Raw genomic sequence first — 26,937 nt, forward strand, 5'->3', positions numbered from 1 at the left:
GGAATTAATTAAAGTTAAGGTTTCACAGAAAATTCAGCAAGGTTTATGGACATTTTAAAGAGTTAATTAAACCAAATTTTAGTAACTGAACATGGTATATTACAAAAGCGATGCGCAAAACACAAATGGAAATGCCCATATAAGGTTATGGATAATGGGCATAAAGTATGGGGACAAAACCATTAGTGGGCATTAATTGCCACTGATTACACATTTAAATCTGAACAAGTCACAGAAACAGATGACACATCATGTACTTGGGGCGTGTGTGTGTTGGACAATTGTAAGGACCAGATTGTGACAAGTGAAGAGCTGACCGAACATGAAAAACGTGATACGGAAATGCAGGACAAGGCTATTTGCCCCAAACAAGAACCAAAAGTTAACAAAGTTGCAATCACGTCAGAAGGAGCTAATAACTGGAGGAATGTCACCATCAAGGAGAAAGCAGAGAAAACCACCAAATACAAAAATTGGTGAAACATGCACATTTTGGGTCAGGAAGTAAAATCTCTGGACTGATAAATGGAGACCTAATATCACCAATTCTCTTCAAGATCTGCGTCTAACATATTTTGAGGCAGTGCTTCCAGATCCGAATGATTCACTGTGTTAAAAACGCTTTTCCCCACGGGAAAAGCAGCAATGGGAACAATCACCTTAAAACAGGTTCTCAATGTTTCAATGGAACCAGTTTCTCTCTAATCTGTCCAAGGCCTTCATGATTTTGAGACTTCAATCTAATACTCTCTACTCTATCTAGCTAAATTAAGGTTTCATCCTTGAAACCATTCACATTAATCTTTTCTGCATCCCCTGTTATCTTCAACATTCTGAATGCTAGCACACACTGTTCTAATTAGCTCCCTAACCACATTAAAAATGAACTCATGTTAAAAACTGTTAAAACATTAAGTGCACAGGTTTGACTAAATCACATTGCACTCCAAATTCTACAGCTTGACCATCTCAGAGACTGATTACTTCCTCCTCCATTAAAAATCTCCAGTTTCTATCCTTACCAGTAGCACTACTTAAACTCTCAACCATTCTTTGTGATTTCTAAATATCAGTATCTCCAGCATCGTCCTTATTGGCCTCTCATTCTCCACTGACACTAACATTCAAAACAGCCTGTCAGAACCTCAACTGCATCAAATTCAAACACTCTTTTCCTTGATGACTCCCTGTATTCCAATGCAGTGAAACTAAAATTTCCCTGCTTGGCTCTCCTCTACCTCCATCTCATTAAACTTTCTCTAGTACAGACCTTTTTATGCATTCTCCTCCTTTCCCCACTTTCATTCACCTGTCAGTGCTAACATGTCCCTCCTAAGCCCTTCTGCCTCTGCACCAATAAAAATTAAGGTCTCAAAACCCATCTTCACAACTAAGCTTTCAACTCACTTCCTGGCTCTACGTGTCAGCTCAGTGTCTATTCCTTCACTTACTACTTCACCAATGAAACCAATTAAGGGTTTTTATTAGCTTTAAAGGCATTATGAATGTCTGTTGTTATTTTGTTATCAAGAGTGATGCAGTAGTCAGAACGTGGAGCAGAATTAATTGGTTTCTTTCCTCCCCTCTCCAGTCGGAAATTATTTCCATCTTATAAAGCAAGTTTCACTATGTATACTTCTTAGAAAAAAAAAATCAAATTGTGGAGAATGTCAAAAGACAATGATTAGATCGCAATTGATGATTTAATATCAAATTTTATTCTTGTCCAGTTAATTACTCATGCTAGGATAGAATCCATTTACACTACTAATGTACAAAATCTGTTGTAACAGTTCATTTGCAAATGATAATTATCTTGCATTGATTTCCCATGTGCAGAGCAAGAAATCAGTGATGATTTATGTTTTGGTTAAGATCAACAGATGAGTAACAACGGAGTAACTTGGTCTATTGATACTCTGCACTAAGATTATTATGGCTTGTAAATTAGATGCACCACATAATGCTGAACTACATGACAACCGCAGTTATGACTGTTAGCCATATTGAATTAATAGCAGAAGCACTGGTTTCAGCTTTTCCAGCCTTAGGAATATTTCTTTTTTGTCTTAATTCTTTCATTGGATGTGGGCATCGCTGGCACAGTCAACATTTGTCGCCCACCCTAATTGATCTTCAGAAGATGAACTACTTCCTCGAGCTACTGCAGTCCCTGGGCTTGTGGAGTGGCGACGACAAATGGAGCTGGGACAAGCCAGGATGTGTGGCTTGGAGTGGATCTTGCAGCTGACAGTCATGAGCTTTTAAGGTTTAGTCAAGAGAATGCTGGAGAGTTACTGTAATGCATCTATTGCATTGGTAGTAAAAGGAATGAATGTTGAACTTATTAGATACAGTGCCAATGAAGGAAGCAACTTGGCTCTAGGTAGTGTTAAGTTTTTTCAGTGTTGGTGCAGCTGCAAGTGGAGAGTATTTTACCACACTCCTAACTCGTCCTTGCTGATAGACAGGTATTGTGGAGTTTGGAGTTGAATTACTTGTTGCAGAATTCCTCACTTCTGATCGGTCTTGTGCTCATAATATTTAAATGGCACATCCAGTTCAGTTTCTGGTTGATGGTAACCCTGGGATGCTGCCTGAACTGCTGTGCTTTTCCAGCACCACTAATCCAGAATAATTTCATGGTTACCATTAGACTATGTTTTAATTTCAGTTTTATTACTTGAATTCAAATTTGAAAGTCACTGTGGTAGGATTTGAACCCACATCCTGAGCATGACTCTGGGCCTCTGGATTACTACATAAGTACTATACCAGTCTCATTGCTTTCCAAACATCCACGCTGGAAATTGAGCACGTGTGGGAGATAGAGGGGGCCACAGTGATCAGGTGGTAGGCATATTGGCTCACATTGAGAAAATTCATTTGTTCAAGGTGTCAGGACACCACAAGTATCCTTAAAGTCACCTGGTGTTAAAAAAGGGAGAAAACAGAAGCAAAATTGTAGGTTTTGCTTCGTGTCTGCTTAATTGCATACTGGTTTTCCTAGATGGGGATGCAAATGTTATTTGTTTTCTTAGGAGTGTTGAAATCACAAATATAAAATGGATATGTTAAGATTTTTTTTAAACAGTGGTGATTAAAAACTGGCTGGTTGTCAATTGTTGTAAAAGCCCATTTCGTTCACTCGTTCTGGCTTAGTCAGGTATTCATCTGACATCAAACTCTCAACAATGTGGTTCACAATTAAATGGAGAAAGTGAGGACTGCAGATGCTGGAGATCAGAGCTGAAAATGTGTTGCTGGAAAAGCACAGCAGGTCAGGCAGCATCGAAGGAGCAGGAGAATCAATGTTTCGGGCATGAGCCCTTCAAGAAGGGCTCATGCCCGAAACGTCGATTCCCCTGCTCCTTGGATGCTGCCTGACCTGCTGCGCTTTTCCAGCAACACATTTTCAGTTCACAATTAAATGGCCTTGCAAGCCTTTCAGTTGTATTAACTAGATTTTAACAGCTAGTTATTAACAACCATATTAAAGTTTTACATTATTCAAGGGCAAAAATCAACAAATGTTACCTGGACAAAACTTTTAGTTGAATTTGAATTTATATCACATATTACACTTATTTTGCAGAGCTTCTGAAAATAAATTTTGCAAATCACAAATGAAATTTTGGCACTCAATCACACCAACCTTGATTTTGATCAAGTGTTACCTATTTGTTGTTGAAGCATTCTCACCTGATTTACTGCCATTGGGGAATTATTCTTCACCCACTCCTCCACTATTTTCACCACAGCTCGCAGAATCTTGGCATCGGAGGATTTCTCAATGAGAGAGGTCAGGATGACTTGAATAAAATTTTTCCTCATCTCCATGCTCATTACAGCAAGACGTGTTTTCACAAGCTCCAGACTTAACATTATCAGTTCAACAGTGACTGAAACATAGTTGTTAAAACAATTCAGGAAAAAAGAACACTGCATAGTCCACATAATATAATGGTGAGACACAGCTAGAACTTTAAATTACAGAGCAAGACAATGGCTGGCATTTTTAGTATTTTACTCTAACTTCAGAAATTCACCATTCCAGATATTATGCTTCACTTAACAAGCAGCATGTACTTTCAAACAATTAAAGTTTCCTCCCACAGTCCAAAAATGTGCAGGTTAGGTGAATTGGCCATGCTAAATTGCCCGTAGTTAGGTGAAGGGGTAAATGTAGAGAAATGGGTCTGGGTGAGTTGAGCTTTGGTGGGTCAGTGTGGACTTGTTGGGCCGAAGGGCCTGTTTCCACATTGTAAGTAATCTAGTCAAATAAAAAAAATTAAATGCAAACAAGAGTTCTGCATAGTGCGCCATCTAGTGGCATGGTTAATGCCCAGGATCAAGGAAATCACAGAAACATGATGAGATTTATGGCACAGAAGCAGGGCATTCAGTCCATCATGTCCACGGTGGCATAAAAAAAACCCAGCCTAATCTCCCCTTTCACCCAACTGAGATTGAAGTATTAAAAAGAGTCATTAAATCAAAGCTTTTTCTCTTGCACTCACTAGGACAGAAATGCCAAGAGAACCAACATTAAAATGGAAACAATTTATCAAACCTGACAAAGAAGGTATTAATTGATTTATATGGTTGGCATTGAGACAATGTAGAAACTATTACCTGTCCCAGTTAATTGATTAACTCAAACCAGGCAAGTCAACTGACTGATCAGGCCGCTGACAGAGATGCAGCAAGGATTTGCTGTCTCTACTGCACTTTCCTCAGTGAAAAAAAATGTAATATGTGGACAAATTCCTTTTACCTACAAGAACAGGGTCCCATGTGTGAACAAATGTAGTTTCTTGCATGCACAAGAATTCCACTGCAAATCCAAGCTGAGGGTGACCTTAAACAAGTTTATAATATCATGAGGGACATAGATAGCGTGACTAGCCACAGTTTGTTTTCTCAGGTAGAGGGTTCCAAAACTGGAGGGCATAGGTTTAAAGAGGGGAAAGATTTAAAAGGGACTTAAGGGGCAACTTTTTCAGACAGCACAAAAGTGGTGCATTTATGGAATGAGCTGCCAGAGGAAGTGGTGGAAGCTGATACAATTACAACATTTAAAAGGCATCTGGATGGGAGCCTGAATAGGAAGGGGTTAGAGAGATATGGGCTCAGACCTGGCAAATGGGATTAGATCAGTTTAAGATATCTGGTCATTATGATCGAACTGGACCGAAGAGTCTGCTTCTGTGTTTTTCAATTGTATGACTTTATGATAGATGTGATTCGACCATCTGGCAACATTTACAAAATAATCTTGACTGTACCAAGAATTACAATGGAAACCATTTTAAGGTTTTTAGTTGGCTAAGAATGACTCAAGGTTGACCTGCCTATTTGAATTTAAACGGTAAACTAAAATAAGTTATCAGTTATCTACTGTATCTCCATGGCAACCACAGCCCCAACCAGTTTCCTCTTCTCATGCTACATAAATTGTTGTTTCCTTACTAATTAGTTTTATTATATTTCAGACCTATTGAGTGCAAGACAAAAAGTTTCAACATCAGGTCTCTTTAGCACTAAGTTCTGTACTACCATGGAATTATTTAAAATTAAGTAGTGTAAGTAACTTCTGCAAGAACTTGAGAAAGGAAAGACTTTTAACTATATAACACCTCTCGCCATTACTGAACATTGCAAAGTGTTTCATGGCCACTGAAATACATTTAAATATATTGATTGTTATAATACAGGATCATCTCATCTGGCAAATTAAAAGTTCCATTTGATATGAAGTTAGGTGCTTTTTGTGAACTTTATAAATTTGGTATAGTCTCTTAATTGTACAAAAGAAGCACTTTTATTTGAATGTGGACTCTCCAGAAAAATCTGCAGCTATTAGGGTGGTGACCATATCTTGTTCAATGAGGTCCAGTTTCGAGGAGGATCATAAATAAGGAGAGGGAGTAAAAGAGGCAACAGATTTGAGAGGGGAAGATCCTTTAGATGGTTTGAGACATGGTCACCAATAGTATGAAGAAGAGGTGGGCAGATGCATGACAGGCCAGTCAATGACATGCAACACCTGATGAAAAGGTGAGGCTTCAACTTCAGGTCTCTTTAGCACTGTTTAAGTTCTGTACTACCATGGAATTATTTAAAATTAAGTAGTGTTAGTAAATTCTGCAAGAAATTGGCTGAAGGAGACCAGAGCACTTTGGAGCAGGAAAACCAAGACATCCCAGAATCGCTCAAATGGGCTATTTTAAAAAATCAAAGGTGGAAAACAAGTCACAGTGAGATCCTACTTTGGAGGGATTTCACATGGACAAAAACTGCTGACATTAAATATTAATACAAGGTAACTTTTCATTTTCGTCAAGTTTGGGATTATGTTTATAATTACAACATAAAATAATGAAGCATAAAAGAAAATCAGCACTAAGTTAAAATCTTGATTCAACATTTTCATGTTTTTGGCCAAGAGACACAGTTTAGCAGCTAATTATAATTTTCTTTGGAAGCACAAGGACATGTCAAATGAGGTATTATTCAAACATGCCAAGTCAATTACTGAAATTCCCCAATGGGATCATCACCCGCAACTTCAGTGGGAATAGATTTTGTTTGCTTTGATCTGATTTGAGCCTCACATTAATACACTTCATTATGTTGCATTAATTATACACAATGAAAAAATTCTAAAATACAAACCATTATTGCCACTATTAACATAATGCAATTTCAAGCATCATGAAACTTTTGTGTTTAAAATTAAAACATTTCAAAATCTGAAGCCAATTTTTAAAACAATGAAAAAAATTATTGGAATTAAAACTGGTTAATAAGAATCTCATATTGCTACACAAATAAATTGAAGATGAATGAAAATTGCTACAATTAGTGGTGCCTTTAATGACCACAAAACATTTAAGCAATTAAGCATTTTTTTCAAAGTCTAAGTCACTCTAGGCTGTAGTTGTAGGAAATAAAGCAGGCAATTCCCACAAAAGCAGCATGATGATGACGACGACTAGATCTTTTATGTCAATTGGGGGGGGGGGGGGGGGGGGGGAGGACATAGCGAGGACTCCAGAAATAATTCAAAAGTAGTGCCATCAGATCTTATGTTCACTTGAGACTGCAAATGCAATTTTCATTCGCATCTGAAAGAGGGCACCCCCAACAGTGCAGCATTCCCTCAGAATTGCACGGACATGTCAACCCTGATTTCCAGTCTTCGGGTTGGGTCTTCAACCCACAAACTTCAGACTCAAAGATGACAGTGCCATCCACTATGCCTTGGCTAACACAGTGTATTGAAAATCAGAGATCAACCAAGTCCCACTGCCTTCCCTTGGCTTGTGATATGACTAAAATAATTGGTGGTTAAACATTTGTCATTCCCTAGTCCAGCTAAAACAGATGGGATAGGAGGCACTCTGCTGGTAGTAGGCAGCCTCCAACTAATTGGCCTGAACCCAGTTCCGAGAAAACCCTCGTCGCCCTGGGATTAAGATCAGGGCCTCGATGAATCGTAGATGTTAGAGCCCACTAAAGTGGCTGAGAGTTTAGTGGAAACAGATTTTCACCCCAGCTATCTGGGCTTGATATGAACTCTGGGTCACAAGGGCCAAAAATGAAAAAAAAAGACCATTCATCAAACTCCAGTTCCAAACTGTTAAGATTGCCTGCATAAGTCAAGGTGTGCTTGGCTTCAAGACAAAAGTGAAAAGCATCTAGCCTCATTAATCAATCTTGCAAAAGCTATTAATTTTCTGTGATTCTAATTTACAATATCTAAAACAGAAATTATTGACAATGTCGCCTGTAGCCACTAAACATAATGAATGCCTAAACCTATCATCCACAAATTGCTTTGCAAATACAAGTAAAATGATTACATTGCCAGCTCTTGCTGTCCTTTCGCCCTGCGTAGACTCCAGGCGACACATAGTACTCATTTCACGATCCTACTTGCTTCACACATTCTAACAAAATTACCCTTCTATTGCAATGATTAAGAATTTACATCATTCCTTTTGCACTTCCTGCTGACAGATTGCAGTTGTACATTATTGTTTTCGGCTATACAGCAGCACAAAAGAGCTATAATTTCTTCAGCCTCGTACCAAGAAAAATCTTCATTTGTTGTTTGTTACAACCTTTATTGTTAGAAACAACATACATTACCCCATGGTCAATCCTAGAATTTAAACATATTAGTAAGACACAATAATTATTGCAGAATAAAGTCTACAGCAGTACTTTGGAATAAAATAATGTTACAACTTGCATCTTTTTCTCTCCTAATTTATATGGAGTCATACGGATGTACAGCATGGAAACAGACCCTTTGGTCCAACCCGCCCATGCCGACCAGATATCCCAACCCAATCTAGTCACCTGCCAGCACCCGGTCCATATCCCTCCAAACCCTTCCTATTCATATAGCCATCCAAATGCTTTTTAAAATGTTGCAATTGTACCAGCCTCCACCACATCCTCTGGCAGCTCATTCCATACACGCATCGCCCTCTGCATGAAAAAGCTGCCCCATACGTCTCTTTTATACCTTGCCCCTCTCACCCTAAACCTATGGCCCCTAATTCTGGACTTTCCCATCCCAGGGAAAAGACTTTGCCTATTACCCTATCCATGACCCTCATAATTGTGTAAACCTCTAAGGTCACCCTTCAGCATCTGACCCTCCAGGGGAAACAGCCCCAGCCTGTTCAGCCTCTCCCTATAGCTCAAATTCTCTAACCCTGGCAACATCCTTGTAAATCTTTTCTGAACCCTTTCAAGTTTCACAACATCTTTCCATTAGGAAGGAGACCAGAATTGCATGCAATATTCCAACAGTGGCCTAACCAATGTCCTGTACAGCCGCAACTTGACCTCCCAACTCCAACAAATGACAAGTCTGACAAATTTAAGGATGTAGCCTCATTAATCAACCTTACAAAAGCTATTAATTTTCTGTGATTCTAATTTATAACATTGAAAACAGAAATTATTGACAATATCAGATGTACCAAGCAGGAATGATAAAGAGCAAGCAGTAGATATAGCATATTTGGATTGCAAAAGACTTCTGATAAAGTAGTGCTATTGGGCGGCATGGAGGCACAGTGGTTGGCACTGCTGCCTCACAGCGCCAGAGACCCGGGTTCAATTCCCGACTCAGGCGACTGACTGTGTGGAGTTTGCACGTTCTCCCCGTGTCTGCGTGGGTTTCCTCCGGGTACTCCGGTTTCCTCCCACAGTCCAAAGATGTGCAGGTCAGGTGAATTGACCATGCTAAATTGCCTGTAGTGTTAGATAAGGGGTAAATGTAGGGGTATGAGTGGGTGGCTCTTCAGCGGGTCGGTGTGGATTGTTGGGCCGAAGGGCCTGTTTCCACACTAAGTAATCTAATCTAAAAGAAAACAGCCTGTGGCTTCAAAGGTAGTATATTGGTGTAGATAGAGGATTGCTAACTAATTGAAGACATAGTTAGAAGAGGGGACATTTTTCAAGATGGCAACTTAAAAGAAGTGGAGTGCAACCAGGATCAGTGCTGGGACCACAATATGCATTAATGACTTGGATGTAGGAAGTGAATGTCCTATAGCCAAGTTTACAGATAACAAATATAGGTGGGAAGTAAAGTGGTGAGGATGACAGAGTCTACAGAGGGATATAGACAGGTTAGGTAAATGGACAAAAACGTGGCAGGTGGAACGTAATGCTTGTAAATGTGAAGATATACATTTTGGTCGAGTCAGTTGGGCCGGCATTCTATTTAGAAAAATGAGAAGTGACGTTTTTGATACGTACAGGATTTTAATGAGGTTTAACAGGGTAGATACTGAGATATATTGTGGGAGAGTCCAGGACCAGAAAGCATAATCTCAGACTAAAGGCTTGCCCTGTAAGGAATCACTTTGCTCAGAAGGTAATGAATTGGTACAATTCTTTACTGCAGAGAGGTGTAGAGGCTGTGTTTTAATGATATTCAAGGACGAGAAAGACAGATTTTGCCTCAACAAGGGAATCGTCACTGTCATTGGTAATCACTCATTAACAAGTGACTTTCCACTGAGGAAATTCAGTGTATGGGTCATGGCTGTGTGTGGGTCCTTGCATGGCTGATGAATCCAACTAAGAGTTGCATCTCCAGCCACCCACATTTGGCAGGTGTTGTCCGGAGGTGAAATTAGTCCTTGGTCTCGAGATCTCTGGTATTCCTTTCTCCAGTTCATCTTCTGTCAACAGGTGTTCTCAAAGAACTGTGCCTCTTCATACAGAAGCTTTCTCAACGTTGGTTTCTCTGAATCAGGAACTCCCACATGTTGCATTTCTTGAGGGAAGCTTTCTTTGAAACTCTTGCTTTGGAACCCTCTCATTTGAGTGCCTCCCTTGAGCGACGATGATTTTGCTTTAGCATCAAAACTCAGGCATCCTAAGCACTTGGCAAGCCTGGAGATCTTGGATGAACATGGTCTGGATACTGGTGCTATTAGCTGCTTCAAAGACACCAACGATCGTATGCTTGTCCTTCAAGATGAAGCAAAGAATTCATCGCAAACAGCACTGATGGTATTTATCAAGGGCCTTGAAGTGGTGTTTATGTATTGGCCAAATTTCAAAGCCAGAATCAAAGGTTATTGGTAAAAGACAGGAAAGTGAAGTTGAGGATTATCAAATCAGTCAAGATCTCACTGGATGGCAGAAAAGACTGGATGGGTTAAATAGCATACTCTTCACCCACATCTTATGGGCATCTTAAGCAACAGTTCAGGATGTGAAACTTAAGGCTATAAATATTGCTGAAAGTTTGGGGCTTGCTGCATTTTCTTTCAGAGATTTTTGAAAAGGAGGGGAAGAGGTGTCTATATGATGTGCTTTGAAATGTGTACCATCAATCTATAGAAAATTGAATTTAGATTTGAAAGCATGTTGAAATTTTACTATCTTTATAACATGATAGACTGCCTCTGCAATAACAGCAATTTAATTAACATTTATGGCTGATCTATTACTGGAGTTTGCTTCAGGCACATTAATCCGCTAGCAAACATGTTTGAAACTCTTAAATTAAGTTCCTTGTTCCAGAACTGATAAGGCAGCTTAAATGGTATTCATCTACCTTTCATCTTTGCCAAATATCAACTTCCCAATGGCAAACTTACGCCTGCAACACAAAACAAAATGATTCATATCCTTCTTTCATACTCCCCTCCACCACCAAATTTCTTCTGCCTTGAAAGTCATTCCTTTCACAGTGCAACTTCATCCAAATATTCCTTTACCATAAAATCAACTGGGTGTTGGCAAGTTTATTCAGCCAATGTTATGGGAGCCATCACTACACTTGTGTTCAATCTTATCCATGCCAAACATCCACACTATAGGTAGTAGTAAAAATCTCTGCCTTGGCCGTTTTATTAGCTGAATATGGCTAAGACGACAGCGATAACAGTCAAAATTGTTCAATGGTAGCGTTCATCTCAAGTCAGAAGTTGCCAGTTGAAGTCCCACCACTCTTCCATGCCAGTACTAAGGGCATGATGCAGTGGTGGAAGTGCCATCTTCCAGGTGAGATATTACACCTCAGGTGAGTGCACACTATCTCATGACATAGTTTGCAAGAAAACAGGGGAGGGCCTGGCCAATATTTAAAACTGTCAACCCCCATTTTAAACCCCATTTTCCTAGTGCTGACCTTCACATTCAGAGATCAGATTATTATAATCTTCCAGCTGAACAACCAATGGCAGTTCCTTCAGATATTGATCCTACTATCTCCCAACAGTATCTTCATCACTTTTAAATATCTTTCAGACAAATCTGTGTCCCGAATCTAAACCTAATCCCTTCTGGTTGATCACCACTCATCCAGTTCCCTGTCCACTTTCTATCCACGAGCCATTTGCTGAAGTGCCCAAACATTTCTGTAATGAGTGTTTAAGCAAAGTAAAAATTGTTTTGAGAACTCATGAAGCAATTAAGACACTGCGTAGCTAGAACTACAGAGACATCACCTTGACACTACAAGAGCGTAACATCCAGGAGCAGAATTAGGCCATTTAGCCCATCGTGTCTGCCCCACTATTTAATCATGGCTGATACATTTTTCAACCTCATTCTCCTGCCTTCTCCCTGTAACCCTTGATTGCCCAACTAATCAAGAATCTATTTGTGTTAAATACATTGTGACTTGGCCTCCATAGCCTTCTGAGCAATGAATTCTACAGATTAACTACACTATGGCTGAAGAAATTCCTCCTCATCTCAGTTCTAAAAGGTCGTCCCTTCACTCTGAGGCTATGCCCTCAGGCCCCAGTGTCTCCTACTCATGGAAACATCTTTGTCGTGCCAATTCTATTCAGGCCTCTGGATTCTGGAAGTTTCAACGAGATCCCATGACCCCCCCCTCCGTCCCCCATTGAACATTTTCAAATCAGTCTTGGAGAGTATGTCGATTTTATATAAAACCCATTGAGATGTTTTCATTAGTTTTGTGAACAAAGCATACATTGTGAAGTTTGAAATATTTATATAATCAACTCCCTTTATTTTCCTGAAATCTTCATACTACAGAATAAAAATTACACTGGCCTACAGAACAAATTGAATTGCTGGAAAAGGCATCACACTTTACCTCGTCAGAAGATGAATCATATTCTCCCCTATTTATTGGAACAGTACACTTAGCTTTATTATAATAGCAATACAATAACTTTCAGACTCCCTTTCCAACCTCATCGGAAGAAACAAATATTAAAAACAATGTCATTACCTGTACTGGTTTCAGATGGCCCTTGGGTTGTCTGTGGGTTCAGATGGTCTCTCACCATCTTCTGCAGAGATCGCATGAAGACAGAGATGAGCCGATCAATGTAGCTGGGGTTATTGCTGCAAGCAGACTTCAGGATCATCAGGGTGCCTGAAGTTCAAAAAGACAATGGTGTAAGATTAGAATTAAGAAAGTTATGCAAAACCTTTACGAAACACTGGTTATGTTTCAACTGCAGCAATGTGTTCAAGTCAGTTTTGATGCCCAAAACTTAAAAAAGGTATAAAAGAGACATAAGATGGTACCAAGAGGAGCAAACTTCAAACTGAAGTTGGAATCATTCTCCTTACAGCAGAAACAGTTAAGAGGAGATTTGATAGAGGTATTTTTTTTCTTTAAGAGTGGGGAAAAAAGTTAATTTTCACTAACTGAAAAGTTATTAACCACATAACTGGTTTCAGATAACTGGCAAAAGAGCCACTGGGGAGATAAATGACATTTCTAAAAATGTATCAAGTTAAGCCTGAAAAAAAAAGGTGTCAGGGGAAGCAAATTTAATAAGAACTGAAAGAGCTGTGGAATCTGTAAATCTGCTTCAAAAACAGAAGTTGCTGGAAAAGCTCAGCAGGTCTGACAGCATCTGTGAACAGAAATTAAAGTTAACATCCAGCAACTTCTGTTTTTGAAGCAGGTTTAATGATCAGTTTCATAAAGAACTGGATAAGTACCAATGGGAAAATCTGCAGAACAGTGGGGAAAAAAGCAGAGCTGAGACACTAATTGGGTAGCTTTCTCAAATAATTTCACACAATGAGTTATGCTGATCCAGAAAGTGCTACCTTGAAAACACCAAATTTACTTGCATTCTAACTTTCAACAGGAAATTAGGTAAATAGTATATGAGGAAAAATCTGCAGTTACACAAAAAGAACAGCAGTGGATGACTAATTGGATAGCTCTTAGAAAGATGCTTGCACTACATTATTCTAGAAATCTTTTAACAGTTATGCAAGCAATCTAAGCTCTGCAACATGTACCAAAAATACAAACAATAAGTCTGCAGTTTCAATAAGAATTTATGTCACATCTTTTTGCTTTCTATTACTTTATACTAGGTCTGCCCAATCTTCACAATACATGCAATGCCCCACGAACTGACTTCTTAGGGGGTACAGTGGCTCAGTGGTTCGTACAGCTTCCCCACAGCGCCAGGGACCTGGGTTCAATTGCAGTCTCGGCGACTGTCTGTGTGGAGTTTGCACATTCGCCCCATGTCTGTGTGGGCTTCCTCCGGGTGCTCTGGTTTCCTCCCACAATCCAAGGATGTGCAGGTTAGGTGAATTGGCCATGCTAAATTGTCCATAGTGTTCAGGGATATGCAAGTTAGGTGCATTAGTCAGGAGTAAATATAGAAAAATAGGATTGGGGAATGAGTCTGGTGGGTTACTCTTCGGAAGGTCGGTATGGACTTGTTGGGCCGAAGAGCCTGCTTCCACACTGTAGGAATTCTAGTTCTTAATTATACAATACTTTATGGCTCATCTTGAATAACTCACTAATTTCTCATTAGGCTCAGAATTGAGCAAGACGATCTCACAGAGCACTTCACCTAACTTTTAAATGTCTCAAAAATACTATAGTTATAGTAAGTTTCCAGGTGACATCAAAATTGGAGGTGCAGTGGACAGTGAAGGAGGTTACCTCAGATGACAACCCAGACAAACCCTGTCCCTATATAACTCTGTGACTGATGCCCTGGACTGGTCTACCACTCGCTGCCAGTGCCCATCAGTGAGCTTTGCTGCAAATGGGCCAAGGAGCTGAGGAGTGGCAGATGGAGTTTAATTTAGATAAATGCGAGGTGCTGCATTTTAGGAAAGCAAATCAGAGCAGGACCTATACACTTAATACTAAGGTCCTAGGGAGTGCAGGTTCATAGCTCTTTAAAAGTAGAGTTGCAGGTAGATAGGATAGCGAAGGTGGCATTTTGTATACTTTCCTTTATGGGTCAGGAGTTTTTTTGGGGGGTGGGTGGAGGAAAAAGGACGTTGGTTAGGCCACTTTTGGAATATTGCGTGCAATTCTGGTGTCCTTCCTATCAGAAGGATGTTGTGAAGCTTGAAAGCGCTCAGAAAAGATTTACAAGGATGTTAACAGGATTGGAGGGCTTGAGCTACAGGGAGAGGCCAAACAGACTGGGACTGTTTTCCCTGGAGGGTCAGAGGCAGAGGGGTGATCTTATAGAGGTTTATAAAATCATGAGGGGCACGGGTAGGGTAAATAGAAAAAGTCTTTCCCCAGGGTGAGGGGTCCAGGGTTTAGGTTGAGAGGGAAAAGATATAAAGGGGACCTAAGGGGCAACCTTTTCACACAGAGGGTAGTGTGTGTATGGAATGAGCTGCCAGAATTGGTGAAGACTGGTAAAATTGCAACATTTAAACGGCACCTGGATGTATATATGAATAGGAAGGGTTTAGAGGGATATGGACCAAGTGCTGACAAACAGAACTAGATTAGGTTAGGATATCTGGTCGGCATTGATGAATTGCATCGAAAGGTCTGTTTCTGTGCTGTACATCTCTATGACTATAGAGCATTGCATGAATAAAGTGCTTTCAATTCACTGACTGCTCTCCTGGAGGCAGACAACATTAAAATGTACAGTGAATCTTTAGTTTGGAGGAATATTGGTCAGGATACGAGAGAATTGCCTGTTGTTCTTATTAACATAAGAACAAGAGTAGGCCATTCAGCTCTTTAAGCCATTTTTTGAAATTAAAGCAGATCTGTGACCTAACTCCATATTCCTGCCCTTGGCCCATATCCCTTCTTAAATTTGTTTAGCAAAAAAATCTGAGATTTAAAAAGTAACAAATAATTTACCATCCACTGCTGTTTATAGCAGAGAGTTCCAAACATCATCCATCCTTTGCATCTAGAAGTGCTTCCTAACCCCTCTCCTGAATGCTCTTGACCTAGTTCTCAGACTATGCCCCCTAGTTCTAGAATTCACAACCAGTCGAACTAGCTTACCTTTATCTACACTGTCTTTTCCTCTTAAAGACTTCTATCAGATCGCCCTCTAAAGCTTCTAAATACTAGATAACAGGCCTCTGTCATAACATAACAGGTGGACTGCAGTGGTTCAAGGCGGCAGTTCACCACTACCTTGTCAAAGACAATTAGGAACGGGCAATAAATGCTGGTCAGCCAGTGATGCCCATGGCCAACAAATAAATTAAAACACTGTAGAAGTCCAGTTCTTCACATAATGGGACAGGATTTCTAGCTCACCAGAAATGGATGGATTTGACTTAACCAACACTGCACAGTCCAGGAATTGAACATTCTGATGTCTTTATTACTCTGCCTTCAGACAACGTGGTAGTACAGTGGTTATGATGCTCGACCAATATTCCAGAGGTCAGGTGCTCAAATACTGAATTTAATGTGAGAAACAACTGGCCACTAAAGCATCGGATTAGCATAAAAACTCACATTGTGTAACAGTGATCTTCAGAGAAAGGAACCTGACACTCCAATACCCTCTCTTTCTGATCTCTGTAAGACATCTGTTTGATAGCACTTGATTGACTCACCACTTTCCCAGAGTGACTCAAGATGCACAATTAATTTACCCTTGCCATATCCAGAGAACCAAAAGCTTCATAATGCATTCTTGCTCTATTTTCTTTTCATCAACTGTACACAACATTAAACAAGCTCGATGCAAAGATGCACAAAATAAATGTTTTATACTCAGTAAGCCTTTTGTTTTAAAACGTTCAAATGCTCTTGCCTCTCACAGAAGATCCTAAATGCACTGTGAAACGATCAACCTCTAGGTTAAAATTGATCACGTTAACTCTAATAGGTCAGTGCATCTACCACGACTAGCATATGCTTAGTTCCAAATGTCTCTGACATTTGGGCACCACAGGCTGTGTTAAATGGAGACTTGGATTTGACAAGCTCACAACTAGCAAATTGCCAATTCTTAAACTAAAATTACATCTGCCGGTATTGATCACTGAGTTGAGCAGTGAAGGACATTTGCCATTTAGAGGAGAATGTATTGTTACCCGTTATACAATTTCACAACTGCTTTACTGACAGAACTAATTCAATGCCAGATTGTGAGGGCTCTACCAACTCATCAGTGCAACAGCAATATTTAAAAGTGATGGCTGGATGTATATTGAATAACTCACAAGCGTTTTGAGCTGATCAGGTACTGCTACATTTACAGTTTTATAACAGACAGTTTCAATCAAATCAAGCACCAAAACCTAGGTGAAAAGTTTTATATCTCGATAAATTGCGACATTTATGGTTCCTTACTGGATGAACTGAAAATATAAAGTAATCCATTGAAACAATATAGGAAAAGAACCAAGAACTGGATGAGAGGTGAAAGAACTTTCCAAAAAATGTGAAGAATATTTGAGAAAAAGTTTAAAATCTTTAACTAAAGCAGCAGACTGGGACAATAGAAACTGTAACACTCGAAAAAGAATGACAAATGACCAGTGGAAGTTCGCCAAAAAACAAAAAAGGATCTGAATGTGTTCATTTAACAGATAATGGCAGAAAAGCAATACAAGGTGATGACAGTCTGGAGGAATATGCTGAGTTATGACACTGCTTATTGCAGCTCTCCAGTGATTTACAGCTCTTATGGCATTAGAACACAATTACAATTTGTTCAAAGTCCACAATGAGGTCTTAGTCTAATTGTATTAACAACATCTTAAAAGTATAATGTTTAGTACAGGACTATACACTGTCAGAAACAATTCTTCAAATATCCTCAAGCCTAAAGCAGTACAAAGCAAATGGAATCTTCCTGATAAATAGCAAATCTGACAGTATATGTACTGAGATCGCCAATCCACTTGAAACTTTGGTGAACAAAAATTATTAAATTTAAAACTTTTTTTTATCTACCATCAATTGTCATTTGTGGAAGAGATTTACAAACATCTGTTGTCCTGTGTTTATGACATGTTAACTATTTATGTAGCTTGGACCAGTCATTTTGGATCTCCACAGTTTCTAACCTTTCACCATTTAGAAAATATTCTAAAGTCTGGTTGAAGATTTGTAGCTCGGGTGTCCGTTGTTGTGGTTCTGTTTGCCGAGCTGGAAGTTTTTGCTGCAAACGTTTCGTTCCCTGGCAAACGAAACGTTTACAGCAAAAACTTCCAGCTCGGCGAACAGAACCACAACAGAAAATATTCTGATATATCTTTCTTGAATCCCAAGTCAATGACCTTACACCTTGCTTGACTGAAATGCCTTTGCCACAATTTTGTCCATTCTGTTAATTTAGAAAGATCTACTGGTAGTGTTACATTTCCAAAAGTTACAGTTTAAAAAAAAACTGTACTCCTCCACTTGTATAACGTACTTAATTCTGTTGGAAATGGGAAAGCAGAGCATGCATGGCTCTCAGAACTCTGTTGTTGCCACAGGTCTTGCATGCTGCTACTCCTTGTTGCAAAACCTTGAAGCTGCTAAGAATAGCAGAGGACTGGAACATGGCTAACAGAAAGCTCAATACACCGATTACAATGCACCCTAATTTTTGTAAACGATTTCATGTTGGGAAAGGCCCCAAGGACACAGGAAAGGTCATCCGGAAAAGCCATAAATGTTTCTCAAGCACGCTGCACCATTCATTCTGATCATGGCTCTTCCACTACTTCAAATTAACTTTCCTACATGTTCCCTATATTGCTCAATTTCCTGAGAGATCAAAAATCTCTCTTAGCATTGTTGAGTACATTCAATGAAAATGTTAACCACCAACTCATTCCCACCCCACCCCCCTACACACACACTAATGTTAGAGAACTCTAAAGTTTTGCAATCTTTTCAATGAATAAATTTCTTTTCACCTCAGTCTTAAATTATTAACCACTTCTTCTCCAATCTGGGAAAATAGTCTGTCAATCCTCTACAGAAACTCTAATTTTTCAGAAAGATTGTAGCTCACCCCCCTCAAGTTCAAAGACTATAGGCTTAATTCCTTCAGCTGGTCATTCTAGTTGAATTGCTGAAATGACTTACCAAACAATTGATTTGGATTGGTATTTGCTGCTTTCTCATAATTTGTGAGGCCTTCATAAATCACTTTTCCCACAGCAGCATAAAGACACTCCAATTCCTCATATTTGGAAGCCACACTTGAAGTACCTGTTGAAAAGGGAAGTGCATAATATTGACAATAAAGTATCAGATATTTTTTAAAAAGCTGCACTTCTCCACTTGTGTAACCTACTTGGTTCTGTTGGAAACACACTCATCAGACGGGAAAGCAGAGTGTGCACAGCTCTCAGAACCTTGTTGTTGCCGCAGGTCATACATGCTGCTATTCCTCGTTGCAATGGCTTGAAACTGCTAAGAATGGCAGAGGACTGGAGCACGGTTAACAGGAAGCTCAATACCTCTAATCCTGTACAGATATTCGCCATGTTGGCTTGATTGGGTTGCTCCTAAAATCAATAAAAAGTTGAAGTACAGATTTGAAAAGAGAACATTCAATATGCACATAGGTCATTTTACTACCAATTACACTAAGAGTACTTAACTCAAGTCAGTCAATGCACCTTTTATTCACTGGACAAAGTTACCAGATTACTTTTTGTAAAGCTTTAATTTTTTTCTATCAACTAATTATCAGTGATCACACCCTTACCAGTATAAAATGGAATTAATAGGATAGAAAAGGTCAAAAAGACAAATGGTAATTTGTCCAGTCTTTGATGCTTGAAATGCTGTTATAATTGACAACAGATTTTCCTTTATAGCAAACAGCAAGATAACTTGCTAAGTAAAGGACACGATTGGACTTCTTCAGAAATGCTAATTAAATTATCAAATAATTCTGCATATTGGCTCCCTTGTGCTTTCTAAACAGATTTCTCCTAAACTATTAGAAAATAAATTATGTAATGTACCTATCTGAATATCAATTATATGGCATCCAATACCCAACAAGATTAAAGCCTCTCTTATCTTGGTTATGTGCGAGTACAGATTCTGTATAAAAATGAATTTTGCCCCTGCACTGTGTAACACACTTCTCAATTACTGCAATTATTCAAGCAGGCCAACTTTGAATTTCAACTTGGGTTCAAGTTATTTTGAAAAATCGCTGTATTTTGCTTTTAATTCACACTTCAGTTCAGAAAGGCTGAATCAGAAGGGTAACTGCAGGATTATAAAATGTACAATAAATGCTGAGGTAGTATTATTATCCTGCTGGAATCTTGCAGTCTTTAGTAAAACATGAATACCCAACACCCCACACAGTGATTTGAGACTTGTTCCACAAGAACAAACAGTATCTCACAACTGGATTAGCATCATGAACAGGAATTACCACTTTAATTATGAACAAAAACACAAGTTGCTGGAAAAGCTCAACGGGTCTGGCAGCATCTGTGAAGGGAAGTCAAAGTTAACATTTCAGATCCGGTGACCTTTCCTCAGAACTGATGGTAGCTAGGAATACATCAGTCTATATGCAGAAGATTGGGTGGGTGGAAAGCAAGCAATAAACAATATATTGGGATAGAGCACAAAGAGAGACAGAAGAACAATTTGACAGACAAAGGATAACTGTCTGACTGGGAGGGTGAATAGCTATAAATGGAAACTGTTAGTGGTTAACAATAGATAATGTGTAATGGCAGACTATGTGATAACAAAGACAGGTGTGTGGGGTACGGTATTAGAGCATGGGGAGTGGGGGTTCAGGGTGATGTGTGAAAGTGGCAAGCAAGTCCAAATCCACATTTCTACCTATCACTGATAACTTTTCACCCTTTTCGAAAACCAATAATTTATCCACCTCTACCTTAAAAACATTGAGACTTTGCTTCCATTGGCTTTTCAGAAAGAGAATTTTAAAAGAACACGACTCAGGAAAATAATCACATCTGTTTTAAATAGATGACCCCTGATTTTTAAGCAATATTGCCCAGTTCCAAAAGGAGGCATGGTTTCCACTTCTACACTGTCAAGACCCTCGGGATCTTCTATGTTCCAATCAAGTCACCTCATCAACATTTAAGAGGTGACTTTTCTCCTAAGACAACCTGCTCATTCCAGGTATTAACAAAATAAACTTCTCTGAACCGCTTTCAATCTTACATTCTTCCTGAAATAAAGTGAACAGTACTGTGTGCAGTACTCCAGATTCAATCTCATCAATTCCCTATATAACTGAAGCATAAACTCTACTTTTGCACTCAACTCTGTTCACAAGCAAGAACATTCTATTAACATTTCCAATTACTTGCTGCATCATATACCAGCATTCTGCGATTCATGCACTAGGACACAGATGACTGCCTTTCAAAGCTCTGCAATCTCACGATTTACACATTCTTCTCGCCAAAATTGACAATTGCATATTTTACCATATTATACTTAATTTACCAGATCTTTGCACATTCACTTTATCTACATCATTTTGTCACCTCCTTATTTTGTATTCACAACCCATTTGCCCACCATTGTGTGTCATTAGTTATATGGTTGCCAATTTTGCTAAGACATTTATGCTTATTTATCTATCTTTTTCATTTATTCACGGGATGTGGGTGCCAGTGAATGGACAAACATTTATTTCCCATCCTTAGTTGGAGCTTCTTTCTTAAACCGCTGCAGTCCAGGGGGCGGGCAGAGACGGACAGGGGACAAATGTTGGACGGGGCTGGGGTCAGGCATGGGGTGGGCGGGGGGAAGAGGCCTCGTGCGCGGTGTGCTGCAGCCTCCTGAACAGGGAGCAGACTTGATAGAAAGCTCTTCAACCCCAAAGGAAAGGCATTGAATTGATTAACCAAATAATCAATTATCTAAACGAAATAGTGCCCACCCATGTCATTCAGACAATCAAGGTTCCTCTGTATTCTGCCAACCTTAAAAAGATGCATTTATACTCACTGCTTCAGATAAGCCAGATAATCTTCTCTCCTCGCCATTGTGCTACTCCCTACATTATGAATTTTACTTTCATTGATCATCTCTTCATTTCCCATTCTCTAGGCTCACCTTTTACTGGATCAATGCACATTTTGTTAATCTGTTTCTTTTTAAACTATAAAAAAACTCCTGTCAGCTTTTCTAGCTTTCCCACATAGTCTAACTTCCCCCCCCCATTTAATTTTTTTTTGCAATTCTTTGGTTTTTTTTAAATAAAAACATTCTGTCCAGTCTTCTGACCTGCCATCTGATTTTGTATAATTAAATGTTTTCCGTTAAGTTCAATATTAACTTTAACATTTCTAGTTAACCAAGGGATGGTGAATCCAACATTTGGATTTTTATTGTATTGGTTGGAATGAATCTGCTGTCTGTATTCTGAAATGTTCACTTCAATGTCTGCCACTGCATCTCTATTGACCTACCCTTGAACCTAATTTGCCAATTCACTTTAGTCAACTCTACTTTTATGCACTCAAAACAGCCTTTTAGTTTAAGAAAAATAGATTTGGACCTACTCCTCTCTCAAAGTGAATGTAAAATTTAATCATATTATGGTCCCTGCTATCGAGTTCATGCTGAGATAATTACTTAATTCTATCTTGTTGCACAGAACTAGGTCTAGCATAGCCTTCCCTTTGGACGGCTCCAGGCCATACTGGTCGAAGAAACAATCCTGAAAACATTCTATTAATTTGCCTAGACTACTTCTGTACATCTGACTTTTCCAGTCGATATTAAAATCTCCCACAATTATTACTGGACCTTTCTGACAAACTCCCATTATTTCTTCATGTCCCACCCCTACCACATAGTTAACTGTTAGGGGACTTGCACAGCACTTCCAGAAATAATATTTTGTCTTTATCATTTCTAGTCACTATTCAAATTGGTCTTCTGCATGTGGGTCATTAACTAACAAAGCCACCCCTTCATCCTTCCCTAACCTTCTGCCTTTCACAAATATTCTGATCCCTTGAACATTCAGGTAACAAACCATGTCACCCAGCAGCCACATGTCTAAAATGTCTGACAGATCATTATTATTTATTTCTAAGGCATTGCTCTGTTCAGTTGTTTAATTTCAAATGCTACTTGCATTCAGATAGTCTTTGGTTTTTTCCTTTTATTGCTTTTGTATCTCTCACATGATCTCTCGATTTATTCTTCAATTTGTACTATTCTTTCCTGTCACTTTGTTGATTATTTTTCACATTAATACATTTCTCTTTTGCCTTTTCTCTACTTTTTGATTTGTCACATATTTCTAATCTCCTCCCCAAAGTTTTCAGTTTAAAATCTTTTCCATCTCTCTAGTTCCGCAGCTCACAGTATGGTTCAGGTGGAGACTGTCCCATTGCTACAGATTCAACTTGCCCCACTGCTGCTGCCAATGCTCCAAGAACCAGATCCCATTTCATCCACACCAGTCTTTAAAATAAGTATTCATCTCTCTAACCTGATTTGCTCTATGTCAGTTAACACATGGCTCAGTAATATTACAGATTTTGGTCTTTGACATTCTGCTCTTAATTTGTTGACTAGTTCCTCACATTGACTTCTTCGCTTTTCCTGCCTATGTCATTGCTGTCTTTGCTCACCAGTCACTGAAATCAAGCACACACGCGTAGCAAGCAGTAAAGGCGGCAATCTGTAAGTTGGCCTTCATAGCAAGGGAATTCAAGTATAGGAACAAGGATTTACTCCTGCAATTACACAGGGAATTGGTGAAGCATCTGGAATACTGTGCGCAGGTTTGGTCTCCTTATCTGAAGAATCTGGTTATCGAGGAAACACAGCAAAGGTTTCACAACTTGATTCCTGTAATGGCAGGACTGACGCACGAGGACAGATTTACTGATTCAATCAGTTAGAATTATATTCACTGGAGTTTCGAAGAATGAGGTGCGGGGGGGGGGGGCGTCTCAAAGAAACCTTACAAGACTAGACAGCTTGGATGCAGGAAGCATGTTCCCAGTGGTGGGGAGTCAAGAACCAGGGGCATAGTTTAAGGATAAGGTATAAACATTTTGGGACTGTGGGGAAGAAAAATCTCTTCATCCAGAGTGGTGAGTCTGTGCAATTCACTACCACAAAGTGGTTAGGACCAAAACATGGTGTTTTAAAGTGGTAGACATAGCTCCTACAACAATAAGGATCAAGGGATATTGGGAGAAGGTGAGATTAGGGCATTGAGCTTGATGAACACCTATGGTCTGATCAAACATTATGACCAGATCCTTCTGCTCCCACTTCAACTTCCTCTCTAGCCCCAATCAGATGACCTGAACTCTGGCATTGACAGACAACAGAGTAATCTGCACACACCCTCCTCGAAAATGTAATGTAGTTTTTCCCACTTCTTTCTCTGAAGCTCTGGAATATTTTTCTTCAGATGCTTATCTAATCCCCTTTTGAAAGCCACAATTGAATGTGCCTCCACCAGTTTTCAGGCAGTGCATTTCAGATCATAAGTAGAATGCTGTGCTAAGAATATTCTCATGCTACCACTGCTCCTTGTCAATCCTTGATATCTGTGACCTCTGGTTCTCAACAATAATCGATTAGCCTAGTTTGCTCTCTTAGTCCATCAAAACTATTCCAACAGCAGTATCTGGAGAGGATTTTATGCTGGTTGGCATCAACTCAACAAAAGAAAAAGTAAACCAAAATAAATCAATAGAAAGCTGAGCACTTAATAAATGGATAACCCTCCATTTTCTGGCATTTTGAAGTTGTTAACAAAAAGAGCCTCTGATGTGTCATGACTTGGCATTTTAAAAATGCAAAGAAACACATTAACTGACACAAATTTGAAGTTTTTTTTTAGAAAAAGATTTCTACATATTACAGTGCTTGAAACTAAAGACACAATATTTCCAAAGAAAACTTGAGGGAAATAAATTACAGGGATAAAGTAGAGGAATGGGTCCAACTGGATTTCCAAAGAGATAAGTCATGGACATGGTAGACCAAGTGCCATTTTGTATGTCTATAACCAGAACAAACATTGCAACATTCAGTGAAGTTAATCCCACAATCAAGGTACAAATCAAGTGAAGCAGTGTTATTTCAGTTCAAATCACGCAATTCAATTACAGAATCATCAAATTCATCATCAACAGATACAACATCCTCACAGGTCAAGAAGAAAGATAAAATCATAAACAAGGGCCACACTGTGCTAAAGAATGCATTGCAATATGTTCCAAGGCAGTTGGACACCTGAAGCAGAACAGATGTTAATAAATCATAATCTTTCCCACTACAGTTTATATCACCTCAGCCCCACAGATTTTGCTGCCATATACAAACCTGCAGAATAGACTTGGCTCTGTGGGGAGGGGAAAAAAAATAAGTCTCTCCACCACATCCCAAACAAAACATTCACCAAATCCTTTCATATGCCTGTTCAGTTTTTTAAAAACAGTCTAAGTGAAAAATCAGGAATAAGAAGGATCATTTGTCTCATTAACACTCACACTACACAACCAAAATTATTCTGAATAATTAAATATTTGGGCTTGTTATCTTGTTCCTAAAATCTCAAGTCTGAACAAAGTTTTTTCTCATTACCTGCTTTAAACTTACTTTTCTGTCATTTTCATTTTATTCATGTCCTTCTAACTTGAATTTTGACTAAAAAGTGGGTTTGCTTGTAATACTTAATATGCTTATAAGCATCAGCAATTTTCCTTTCAATAATTTGCTACAAAATTTAAGTTCCCTCTGCATTAGAGACATGCCTGCATCAGCCTCATGCTTTCCTGATGGTCCATTCTCATTGTCATGAGGAGTCAAAGCTGGAGATTTATTTGCACATATGCATTCTATCAATTATCCATTATTAAGGAACATGGAACTAACATAAGCTGGCAAGTACATAATAAAGCGCTTTTAATATGATAACTATTTGAGGAGAAAAAAAACATACCACCGTCATCAGCAACTTGTCAAACCACTGCAGTTTCAGCTCAGCTTTTGGCCACATATCAGGACGAAGAGCCATCTTCAGAAGACTAACACAGCGCCTGGACAACATTTCGCCTGGTGAACCCGCTGTGTTTGAGGAATCATTCACCTGGGGTTCAATTGTCACATATAACTACACAGGCTGTAAGTAGTAACTGTCGCGAATATAAATTTTTGTTTCATTACTGCAGTACATGTGAGTTTCAGCATATATCAAATAAAAAACAGGATGATGAAAGGTTTATAATTTCTTCATTGCTAAGATTAATCCAAAGTTCTAACATATATGAGAGCATGGATAAGCCATTGAAAAGTAATGATCAACTCAAATATTAATAATAGGAAATATGCTTAAAAATACATCGAAAATTGGAAGCAAAATAAAAAGTTGTAAATACTTGTGATGATTAACTATTTTAATTTTTACTCGAGAGTTGCAACAGAGATTTCTATGGCTTCAAATCCACTCTTGGGATTTGTATGTATTAATGGAACACAATACAGGGATGAATAACATTTTCCAGATACATGTTAAGCCAAGACATCATGGATCTGTGCCAGGTGGTGTTGAAGGTCTTGTGATTCCATCCACAGAATAACTGAAGTCTCTCAAAAGATCCGATTTTTCAGAAGTGTTTTGGTTAACTTTCTGCCCTTAACCTACAACAGTCAAACTGATGTAGGTCATCTTGTTGTGTTCAAAATCACTGCCACATTTCCCACAAAAAATAGTAACTGCAAACATTTATTCTAATTTACTTGCTTTGAGTTCTGTCTGAAAAATGTGAAACATTGCATGTGTTATTTTTGTTGCTATATCAAGAGCCCCACCTGCCTCCTATCTTAAATCTTTAGAAGGGTCTTGCCCCAGAAATATTAGTAATCAACTTTAGCAGATGATGATAGAGACATGATGGTAGAAAGAGAATACTTTGCAAGATAACCACATTCTTTCAGCAACAAAAGAAATTTTGGAAGAGATTAGCAATTCTTTTGGCTTTTACAGTATTTTAATAGCTGTGTCAACTCTAAATGGGGTCATTTTCTAGCTTTGAACATTCTCTTTGCAAGATAATCCTCACCAAATGTTTCGGGGTAAAGTTTAAAGAGAAGATGGAATGGAGCAGAGGGTCTGGATTGTTTACAATACTCCGCTCTACATCATGTTTCATTTCATTTCTTCTAATAGCTTTTAGGACTTTCATATGGTTTGTTTTTAAAAC

The 26,937-nt window shown here is 38.9% G+C and overlaps 1 protein-coding gene across 2 annotated transcripts in view; it reads right to left on the reverse strand.

The window, feature by feature from the left end:
• The window catches only part of trrap (transformation/transcription domain-associated protein), a 211,024-nt gene that overhangs the window by 92,725 nt on the left and 91,362 nt on the right, over window positions 1-26,937 (reverse strand). For both annotated transcript variants that reach the window (XM_060840562.1, XM_060840563.1), the window contains 5 exons: window positions 25,677-25,823; window positions 19,032-19,245; window positions 18,821-18,946; window positions 12,752-12,898; window positions 3,703-3,902 (listed from right to left, as the gene is read on the reverse strand). In XM_060840562.1, coding sequence (XP_060696545.1) covers window positions 3,703-3,902; window positions 12,752-12,898; window positions 18,821-18,946; window positions 19,032-19,245; window positions 25,677-25,823 — 834 coding nt within the window. The remainder of the gene's footprint in view (window positions 1-3,702; window positions 3,903-12,751; window positions 12,899-18,820; window positions 18,947-19,031; window positions 19,246-25,676; window positions 25,824-26,937) is intronic.

Source organism: Hemiscyllium ocellatum, chromosome 20 (assembly GCF_020745735.1).
Source record: "Hemiscyllium ocellatum isolate sHemOce1 chromosome 20, sHemOce1.pat.X.cur, whole genome shotgun sequence".
In the NCBI taxonomy this organism is placed as follows: Eukaryota; Metazoa; Chordata; class Chondrichthyes; order Orectolobiformes; family Hemiscylliidae; genus Hemiscyllium; species Hemiscyllium ocellatum.